The following is an 11401-nucleotide window of genomic DNA, read 5'->3' on the forward strand; positions in this document are numbered from 1 at the left end:
ATTTTTAATGTAGTAATTGAATTTTTTACCAAAAAGACCAATTTTCAACAAAATAAATGAATTTTTAACAAAATTGTTAAATTTTAACCAAAAATCATTAACCAAAGAAATCAATTTTTAATTCGGTAATTGAATTTTCAACAAAATAGATAAATTTTCAAGAAAAAAACGTAATTTTTTACTAAAATAATGAATCCTTGACCAAAAACAAATCAAGTTTTAACTGAGTAATGGAATTTTTTTACCAAAAAACACAAATTTCCAACAAAATAAATGAATTTTTTACAAAATTGTTAAATTTTCACCAAAAATCATTAACGTAAAAAATACATTTTTAATTCGGTAATTGAATTTTCAACAAAATAGATAAATTTTCAAGAAAAAAACGTAATTTTTTACTAAAATAATGAATCCTTGACCAAAAACAAATCAAGTTTTAACTGAGTAATGGAATTTTTTTACCAAAAAATACAAATTTTCAACAAAATAAATGAATTTTTAACAAAATTGTTAAATTTTCACCAAAAATCATTAACCAAAGAAATCAATTTTTAATTCGGTAATTGAATTTTCGGTAATGGAATTTTTTACCAAATCAGACCAATTTTCAACAAAATAAATGAATTTTTAAAAAAATAGTTAAATTTTAACCAAAAATCATTAACTTAAAAAATAAATTTTTAATTCGGTACTTGAATTTTTAACAAGATAGATCAATTTTCAAGAAAAAAAACGTAATTTTTCACTAAAATAATGAATCATTGACCAAACAAGAATCAAGTTTTAACTCAGTAATGGAATTTTTTACCAAAACAGACCAATTTTCAACAAAATAAATGAATATTTCAAAAAATAGTTAAGTTTTCAATTAAAAAAAAATCATTTTAAACTAAATTAATGAATCTTCAACCAAAAAAAAATCAATTTTTAATTTAGTAATTAAATTTTTTTAAATAGTTAAATTTTCAAGTAAAAAAAAAATAATTTTAACTGAAATAATGAATTGTCTGTAAGAAAAATCTATTTTTAATGTAGTAATTGAATTTTTTACCAAAAAAGACCAATTTTCAACAAAATAAATGAATTTTTAACAAAATTGTTAAATTTTAACCAAAAATCATTAACTTAAAAAATAAATTTTTAATTCGGTAATTGAATTTTTAACAAGATAGATAAATTTTCAAGAAAAAAAACGTAATTTTTACTAAAATAATGAATCATTGACCAAAAAGAAATCATGTTTTAACTCAGTAATGGAATTTTTTACCCAAAAGAACAAATTTTCAACAGAATCGTTAAATTTTCAAGTAAAAAAAAATCATTTCTGACTAAAGTAATGAATCTTTAACAACAAAAATGTTGAATTTTCAAGTAAAAAAATTATTTTAAACTTATATGATGAATTTTCAACCAAAAAAATCAAGTTTTAACTCAGTAATTAATTTTTTACCCAAAAAAGACAAACTTGCAACTAAATAAATGAATTTTTAACAAAATAGATAAATTTTCAAGTAAAAAATTAATTTTGATTTAAAATAATGAATCTTCAACCAAAAAAAGTCAATTTTTAATTTAGTAATTATATTTTTGATAAAATAGTTCAATTTTAAAGTAAAGAATAATAATTTTAATTAAAATAATGAATCGTCTGCAGAAAAATGAACTTTTAACTCTGTAATTGAATTCTTCACCAAAAAAGACCAATTTTGAACGAAATCAAGGAATTTTTAACAAAATAGTTCAATTTTAAAGTAAAAAAATTAATTTTTAACTAAAATAATTCATCTTTAACCAGAAACAAATAAATTTTTAAGTTAGTAATTGAATTTCTTGCAAAAAAAAGAAATTTGCAACAAAATCAATTAATTTTTAACAAAATAGATCAATTTTCAATGAAAACACTTAATTCTTAACTTAAATAATGAATCGTTAACCTAAAAAAATCAAGTTTTATCTCAGTAATGGAATTTTTTACTAAAAAAATACAAATTTTCAAGTAAAAAAAAAGCATTTCTAACTAAAATGATGAATCTTCAACCAAAAAAAAAAAAAAATCATTTTCAACTCAATAATTTCATTTTTAACAAAATAGTTGAATCTTAAAGTAAAAAATTAATTTTGAACTAATATAATTAATTCTCAACCCATAAAATCAAGTTTTAACTCAGTAAGTTAATTTTTTATCAAAAAAAAAAAGAATTTTTCAACAAAATAAATGAATGTTTAAGAAATGGATAAATTTTCAAGTAAAAAGTTAATTTTTAACTCAGAAGTTGAATTTTTCACAAAAAAAAAGACTAAAGTAATGAATCTTCAACCAAAAAAATCAATCTTTAACACATTAATACTCAGTAATGCCAAAAAGAAGACAAATTGTCGACAAAATACATGAATTATGATCAAAATAGTTGAAATTTCAATTTAAAACAGATGAAATTCAAATTTAATTTAATTTAGTTTAGTTTAAAATATTTAATTTTTAACTGAAATGATGGATCTTGATGAAAATATGATTTTTTGCAAACTAGTTCAACTTCCATTCAATTATTCGAATTTTAAACTAAAATAAAGATTAAATTTTAACCAAATATGTAAATTTTCAACCAAAAAGTTTGAATTTTCTAGCTATAAAAATAATGATCTGCCAACAAATTTCTGAGTTAAAAATTAACTTTTTACTTGGAAATTTTTTCTATTTTTTAAACATTCATTTATTTTGTTGAAAAATTCTTTTTTTTTGTAAAAAAATCTAAAAACTGAGTTAAAACTTGATTTTTTAGGTTGAGAATTCATTATTTTAGTTAAAAATTATTATTTTTTACTTGAAAATTTAACTATTTTGTTAAAAATGTAATTACTAAAATAAAAATTGATGTTTTTTTGGTGAAGATTCCTTATTTTAAATAAAAATTAATTTTTTAATTGAAAATTTACCTATTTGTAATATTCATTTAATTTGTTAAAAATTTGACTTTTTGGGAAAAAAATTAGTTACTTAGTTAAAAATTGTTTTTTTGTTGTTGTTCAAGATTCATTATTTTAGTCAAAAATTATTATTATTTTTTACTTGAAAATTTAAATATTTTCTTAAAAATTCAAATATTAAATTAAAATTTAATTTTTGTTGTTGTTGAAAATTCATTATTTTAGTTCAAAATTAATTTTTTACTTGAAAATTTATATATTTTGTTAAAAATTCATTTATTTTGTTGCAAATATGTCTTTTTTCGTAAAAAATTCAATTATTGACTTAAAACTTGACTTTTTGGTTGAAGATTCATTATTCAAGTTCAAAATTAAATTTTTTACTTGAAAATTCAACTATTTTGTTAAAAATGAAAATATTTGAGCGAAAATGATTTTTTTTTTGGTTGAAGATTCATCATTTTAGTTAGAAATGCTTTTTTTTACTTGAAAATTTAACAATTTTGTTGAAAATTTGTCCTTTTTTAGTTAAAAAAATTCCATTACTGAGATAAAACTTGATTTTTTTAGGTTAACGATTCATTATTTTAGTTAAGCATTAAGTGTTTTCATTGAAAATTGATCTATTTTGTTAAAAATTAATTTATTTTGTTGCAAATTTCTTTTTTTTGTAAAAACTTCAATTATTAAGTTAAAAATTGATTTTTTTCTGGTTAAAGATGAGTTGCTCAACAAGCAGATTAATTTTTTATCAAAAAATACGAATTTTTAACTAAGTACCTTAATTTTCTAAAAAAAAATTGAATTTTAAAACCAAAAGACGAATTATCTATAAAAGAGTTGAATTGTACACTAGAAAATATGATTTTTTAACAAAAAACATAGTTTTCTACAAATTTTATCCAAGAAGATTCATTTTCAGTTGGAAATAGACGATTTCTTTTTACAAAATTCATGATTTTTAAACTGAAAAAAAAATCATTTATCTACAAAACCGTTTTATTTTCAACAAAAGAGGTCAATTTTCAACCAATATGATAAATTTAAAAAAAAAGGAATTTTCAACAAAAAAAGTTGAATTTTGGAACCGAAAGCATCATTTTTTAACAAAAAAGATTATTTTCTACCAAAAAGTTAAACTTAAACCAAATTGTTTAATTTTCCCAAAATTAATAAATCTTGAATAAAACAAAATTATTATAGACCCGAACATTTGCATTTTTAACCAAAAAGAATGAATTTTTATCGATGAATGTTCATTTTTGACCAAAAAAAAACAGAATTTTAAAGAAATTACATAAATTTTCTACTAGAAAAGATCAAATTACAATAAAAATATTACCTTTTGATAATAAAATAAAGTATTCACAATGTTAATTTAGAAAAAAATTAATCCTTAACAAACAAACAAAGTTAGTTATCAACAAATTAGTTACATTTTTAACGTAAGAGATGAATTTTCAACTAAAATGATGAATTTAAAAAAAAAGTAATTTTCAACCAAAGAACTCAACCTAAACGATGATTTTTGAACTCGAAAGATTAAAAAAGAATGAATTTTCAACAAAATAATCACTTTACATCCGGAAATAGGATTTTCTAACAAAAAAAGTAATTTTTTGCAAAAAATTTATATTTTTCATAAATATATTTTTATTGAAAAATAGTTCATTTTCTACCAAATCGTTGAATTCTTATATAAACCAGACTAATATAAACTCAAACATATGAATTTTTAATCAAAAAGATTGATTTTTTGACAAAATAGTTGAATTTTCAACAAAATAATTCAATTTTCAACCAAATTCTAGAATTTTTAACCAAAAAAGTTTCTTAAAAATAGAGAGTTTCTTTAGAATGGAGAAAAAAAAAGAATCCTTTTAAATTTATGGAAGATCCCTAAATAATTTTTTTTCCAACTCTAAACTCTAATGTTGACTGTAAAGCACTTTGACGAATAATAATGCAAATAGATTTTTCAAGTTATTGAATATTATATAAAAATATAGAAAAGCTTTTATTATTTATATTATTTTTTTGTACGTTAAAATAGTTTGTTATTATTTTTGTAGCACGCTGTAATATCCGAACACATTTTTTTAACTTTCCTGAATCGAAGAACTTTTTTCTGTTCTTTCTTATTTTCGTAATAATTTTTAGGTGACGGTTGGAGTAATGATACTCCTAAAAATTCGTTGAAAAGAAATGGTGCCTTTGGCGAACCCAATGCTACAATGGAAATTGCTCAATTACTTTTGAGTCTTCTTCATGCCTGGGGAATGGATCCGGACCTTGATCGTGTTTGTGAAGGGAAATTGGGCTTATTGATGCCTAAAGTTCCGGTTTCATTTGGCGTTCTCTCGAAAGGAGGTAATTAATTAAAGATATTCTTTGCACAATTTTCCACTTTTTTTCCACGATGACACTATTTTAGGGGCCGTGCTATTTAGTTATAAATAATTTTATTATTTGCGTTTGAAAATTGAAAATTTTTCTTAAAATGGCTTCTTTTTCGGTTAAAACTATTTTTTTCAGATTTTTTTTTTAAATTTACCTGCTTTTGCAGAAATTACATCTTTTTTGGATAAAAGTGCAACAATATAATTGAAAAGTCATATTTTTTGTAGAAAATTCGGCTTTTTTGTTAAAAATTGATTTATTTTGTTAAAAAAAGGAACTTTTTGTTTAAATTTAATATGTTATTGTTCAGAAGAGAATTAAAACTTTTTTGATGAAAATTTAACTTTTATTTTTTTTATTATTAAAAATTCATCGATTTTAAGAAAAATTTTATCTGTCTTGCATAAAAATGCAAGCGTTTGGTTGAAAATTAAATTATTTTGTCAGAAAATCGTACATGTGGATTGAAAATTCTACTTTTTTGTTGAGAAATTAACTATTTTGTAGAAAATTTACTTTTTGTGAAAAAATTATATGTTGATATTGAAAAATGAACGAAAATATTGTTAGGATGAAAGTTCAACTTGAAAATTTTTTTGCTTTTTATTAAAAATTCATCTGTTTTAGTACAAATTTCAACATTTTTGAATAAAAATTCAAATTTTTTGGTAGAGAATTAAACAATCTTGTTAAAAATTTATCCTTTTGTGTTAAAATTTTTTTTTTACGAAAAAAAGCAATTTTTCAAACAAAAAGATTGAATTTGCATTAAAAAAACACAAATTTTAAACAAAAAATGGTTTGGTTAAATTTTCAGTTCAAAAAATTAATTTAATAGAAATTTTTTCTTTTTGGTTGAAAATTCATCTATTTTGTCGATCATTTGCCTTTTTATTGGTAAATAATTCATCGTTTAGGTTAAGAATTTACCTACTGGGTTAAAAATAAATTTTTCTTGTTATTGAAGATTCATTATTTTAGTTGAAATTTTTTATATTTTTTTTTGCTTGATAATTTAACTATTTTGTTGAAAATTGTTATTTTTTTGATAAAAAATTAAACTGCTAAGATAAAAATTAACTTTTTTTTTGTTGACGATTAATTATTTTAGTTAAAAATTAATTTCTCCGCTTAAAAATTAAACTATGTTATTGAAAATTCGTTTTTGGGGTCTGTGTTAAGAATGAATTTTTTTTATTAAAAATTTAACTATTTCATTTTTGGTTCGTTGAAAATTCCTTGAAAAATTCCAATATTTATATAAAACTTCATGTATTTTTTATTGAAATTAATCTTTATTGGTAGGATGTTAATATTTTTGGTTGAAAATTAGTTTTTTTAATGAGAATTAATTTGTCAATTGAAAATTTACTAATCCAGGAAACCGGGAAATAACCGGGAATTTTTAGGGACCGGCAAACATCGGGAAATGGCAGAATTTATGTTTTGACCAGAAATTTTAGAAATTTCAACAGTTTTCAAAATTTGAAAATTTTTAGATTTTAACGAAAAATATTTAATTTGTGAGTGAAATTGTTGAATTTTTATGTTGAAATATTAATTTAGGACTTATTATTTGTATATAAAAGTAGAGAAATTTTGAGATATTTCGAAGCTTTGAAAATATTGAAAATGATGATGCAAAAGTTTAAAAAATTTTCTTAAAATATTCAAGATTCTTTTCTCACAATTTCATCAATCTTTTAAAACTTTTTAAAATATTCTCTTAAAATAATTTTTCAAAATTAAAAATCATTTTTAATTTTTCTAGAAATCCTAAGGAAATGTTTTTATTCTTTTGAAGCCTTTCAAAAACTTTAAAAAGATTCTAAATTTTTTGTTTAAAATCTGCAAAAATCTACATTTTGTTTTAAATGAAGCCATCAATTCAAGTTTTAAATTAATTTTGAATATTTTAAAAACTTCTAAATATCTCTTAAAATTGCTCAAATTTATTCTACAAATAATAACTGCTCAATTGCTATGTATAATTTAAAATCTTAAGGGAATTTTTTTAAATTTGCAGGATTTCCTAAGAATTGTAAAAAAAAATTCAATTAATTTTGACAGATATTTAGAAGTTCCGGGAAAATGTTTAAAATAATTTTTAATTTGAAAAAATTTAAAACAACTTCTATATTTCTGAAGATGTGGAAATTATATTTTTATATTTTTGGTACTGAATCTGAATCTTGGAACTCTATAGTTTATAAAAGTTAAAAATTCTAAATTTGGCAGCTTTCGATTTTAATTATATTTTTTAATTTGATTCCTGTAAATTATTGAGCATTTTAATACAAAAATTTTGAATTAAAAAAGTTTTAAACTTCAATTTTAAAAGTTAAAAATTCAACAATTTCACTTTGGGTGCTTTAATTTGTAGTTTGTTTTTTATTATTTCAAATAGAAAAATGTTCAGCTTTCGAGTTTTAATTTTTTTATTTTATTGACCGTGAATTTTCATATGATTCTTGAGAAAATCTAAAAAAAGAATTGTGATTATTTCAGACGTGCCAAAAAAGAATCTAGAAGATTTTAAAGAATTTTTTTTATTCTATAGCATTTTAGAAAATATTATGAAAATTTTTTCCAGTCTTTTTATAAGATGTTTAGGATTTTCAAAAGTTGGGAAAGAATTAAGAAATATTTCATAAATTCTCGAAAATGTTTCCTAGTTTTCAAATATTTCTAATCTATTTAAAACGTCTTAAATTCCTGAAAATATTTTTAACTGACTCGAATTTTTCTGAAAATTTTCAAATATTATTCAAAATTTTCATAAATTATCTTAAAATATTCTGAATTTGTTCAGAAATTTTAATAAAATTTGTTTTTAAATATCTTAAAGTTTAAAATTTATTTTGAATCTCTTTGATTCTACTATGCCTTCAAATCTTTCAGGTTAGTCTTTGACAATTTTTGAAATATTTTTAAATCTTTTTTAAATAATCTCTTAAAATTAATTTTTTGAAATAAAAAATTATTTTAATTTTTCCTAGGAATCTGAAAAATGTCTTTTATTTTCGTGAAACTTTACAAAATTCTTAAAAAAAGCTTTAACAGTTTTAATTTTTTTATCGTTTTAAAACTTCTGAATACGTTCGCTTCTTCGCTGTCCGGATCTTCCCTCGCGACTCAAACTTTTCTTTTGACTAGTCTCTTTGGCTGCTCTTTCGAAAGCTCTCGCATATTTGCACACCCCGGTACTCGGTCTTTCCTTCAGATTCTGGCATAAGCGGTCAGTAAAATCTGTATACTCGGACCCCCTACCACTCATCCACCTCCTCGACTGTTTCACGATCAATGAGTTGCCTAGCTTTTTTGCATTTCCAAATGTGGTACTCGTATATATCTTCCTCCTCTTCCCCACATAAGCGGCAAAGACAATCATCTTTATAACCCTTATTTCCTGCCTTACCCACATTACCACATCTTAGCCTAGCCCACTGTTCCTTATCTATTCCTTTGATATCTTTCGCTTCCCAGTATTCTTCCCTCTCTACCCCATCTATTATACTTTTGTATACTTTACAATAATTTGAAATATCTGTTTTTTGCCAATCGGTCTGACAATCTTGTTCCATTTTCCTCAGGACTCCTCTTCCTAAGTTCCTTGACACATCTTCCAAATCCCTGCCTTCCCATATCATCCCCAATGTCTCGCCATCTTCTACTTCTTCTAATGCTGCCACTAATTCCTTTCCCCAGGCTGACGGATTACCGTTTATGCAGCCTCGTAACTCCTCCATTAGACAAATTTTTGGTAACCTATCTTCCTCCATTTCTTATATTTCATAAAGATAGTTACTCGCCCTTCCTCTAGTCTCAATTTCCGCGCTTCTTCTTCCTGACTCTATTTTCCAGATGTATGCAGGGGTATTTCTATCCAATCCCATAATCATTTTAACATATCTACCCTGTACTTTCTCTATTTCTTCCCTTCTCCTCCATCCCTATATTTCGACCCCGTAAAACGCTCCTGTTTTTGCTAATACATCCAGTATGTAAAGTCTTCTCTTTAACGCATTTATTCCTGCCCTTTTCATCACTCCCCACGCTGCGTTGATAGATTTTTGCGCGTTGCCTGCTAGGGCTGCTAGGTGTTTGTTGAAAGATCCGCCCGATGAAAACCAAAAACCTAAATATTTAAACTTGTCTACTACTTCGAGTGGGTCTCCTTTAAATTTTCATTCCTCTCCAGATTTCTTCCTACCTCCTTTCTTAAACACCATCACCTTTGTTTTTTTGACATTCACTTCTGATTTATTCTTATCAGCATATCTTTCCAGCGTTTTTAACATTTCTTTGATACCATCCGCGTGATCGGAAACGATCGCTAAGTCATCTGCAAATTTTAAAGTAAACACCTTCGATTTCCCAATTACGGTTCCTCCTTCATTTCTTTTAGTCCACTCATCATCTATGTCGTCCAAGAAAATGTTAAAGAGGGTCGGGCTCAAGGGACATCCTTGTCTTACCCCTATATTTGTTCTAAAACTTTCAGAGATTCCCGCTTTAGTTACTACCTCGTTGAAAGTGTATCTATAAATGCTCTTGATCATATCGAGCATTCTGCCACTGATTCCTACCTTTTCCAGTTTTTCAAAAAGTATGTTTCTGTCTATTGTATCAAATGCTTTTTTAAAATCTATAAATGCTATGTATAGCTTTCCTTTCTCTTTTTTAACTTGTTGTTTATTAAAGAATTTAAGACAAAGATGTGGTCTCTGGTACTTCTTTTTTTTCTAAAACCTGTCTGACTTTCCCTGAGCAATCTCTTTTCCTCTATCCATACCCCTAGTCTGGCATCCATTATAGCCGCGAATAATTTGTAACCTAAATCTAGCAGCGAGACTCCTCTGTAGTTTTCCGCGTCTTCCTCGTCTCCATTCTTAAATATTGGTACTATTCTGGCTGTCTCCCATCCTTTAATCATGACTCCATTTTCCCATAAGTCGTTTATTACTTCACGCATTTCTGTCGCCCACACTTTTGGCATCCCTGCAATAAATTCTATTGGTACCCCATCCTCCCCAGGCGCTTTTCCTCTTTTCATTTTTTTTACGCATTCACAGAATTCTTTAAACTCTATTTTTCCATTAAGTCTCTTTTCGGTTTCATCTAGATGTTCTCTACTGTCCGCTGGAGCTTCCTCGTTTTCAGTCTTTGGTCTAAATTTTCTAATTGCGCTCCAAAAATTGGCTGATTGTCCACTATTTTCTACCTCTTTCCAATTTTCTTCATTTCTTTGTCTCCTTTTTTCCTGGTATAAACTTTTTAACCTCTTTTTTTCATACACCAATTTCTCCCGCTCCGATTCTCCCTTTAACTTTAGAAACATTTTTAAGGTTTCCTACACTTTTTTCCTCTGTTCTTTGCAATCTTCATCGAACCAGTCAATCCTTTTCTTAATATTATTACTGTGGGGTCGCACCATCCTTACCATTCCTACTTCTTTTGCTGCTTTTTTTTATACTATCAATTATTATCTCCCATCTGACTTCACTTGCTTCTTCCTCTACTCTCGTTTCCCATAGTTCTTCCATTTTTTCCCCGAATTCTTCTGAATTCCCTTTGTTCCAGAATAGTTTTTCCGCCTTATTTATATTCCGTCCTCTTCTCGGTTCCCTTTTTCGTATAATTCTGACCCCGTGTGAGAGAGTCTGAAGGTGACCGGTAGGTTATCCGACTCGATTCTCGCTTCAACTTTTATTTCCGATATTGGGTTTACCCCCTCGTCTTCTTTTAAAATAATTAAATCTAAGACCGATCCCACCGCGTCGCAAATATGCGTAAATCTGCCTTTTCTATCGCCCTGAGTACAACCATTAAGGGTTTTTAGCCCGTTTTCTTCACAAATATTCAAAAGTTTTTTACCCTCGGCGTTCACCAACTCGTCCTCCGAGTTTCGCAGATTTTCATTGCCATTCTCGTACTGCATCTCTGGGCTCTCCTCTGTGACCCTACCGACTCCAGCGTTCCAGTCACCTATCATTACCAAGCACTCATTTTCTCTGCTTGCCTTTTCTATTAATTTACATAGACTTCCACGGATTTTAGAAATGCCTTCATTGTT

General features: G+C 25.3%; 1 protein-coding gene across 1 annotated transcript in view; it reads left to right on the plus strand.

Moving 5' to 3' along the window:
- LOC117183031 (WD repeat-containing protein 7) overlaps nucleotides 1-11401 on the plus strand; it is a 163028-nt gene that overhangs the window by 103604 nt on the left and 48023 nt on the right. The window contains exon 18 of the mRNA XM_033376174.1: nucleotides 5086-5295. Within this exon, the coding sequence (XP_033232065.1) occupies nucleotides 5086-5295 (210 nt within the window). The remainder of the gene's footprint in view (nucleotides 1-5085; nucleotides 5296-11401) is intronic.

Source organism: Belonocnema kinseyi, chromosome 2 (assembly GCF_010883055.1).
Source record: "Belonocnema kinseyi isolate 2016_QV_RU_SX_M_011 chromosome 2, B_treatae_v1, whole genome shotgun sequence".
Lineage (NCBI taxonomy): Eukaryota > Metazoa > Arthropoda > Insecta > Hymenoptera > Cynipidae > Belonocnema > Belonocnema kinseyi.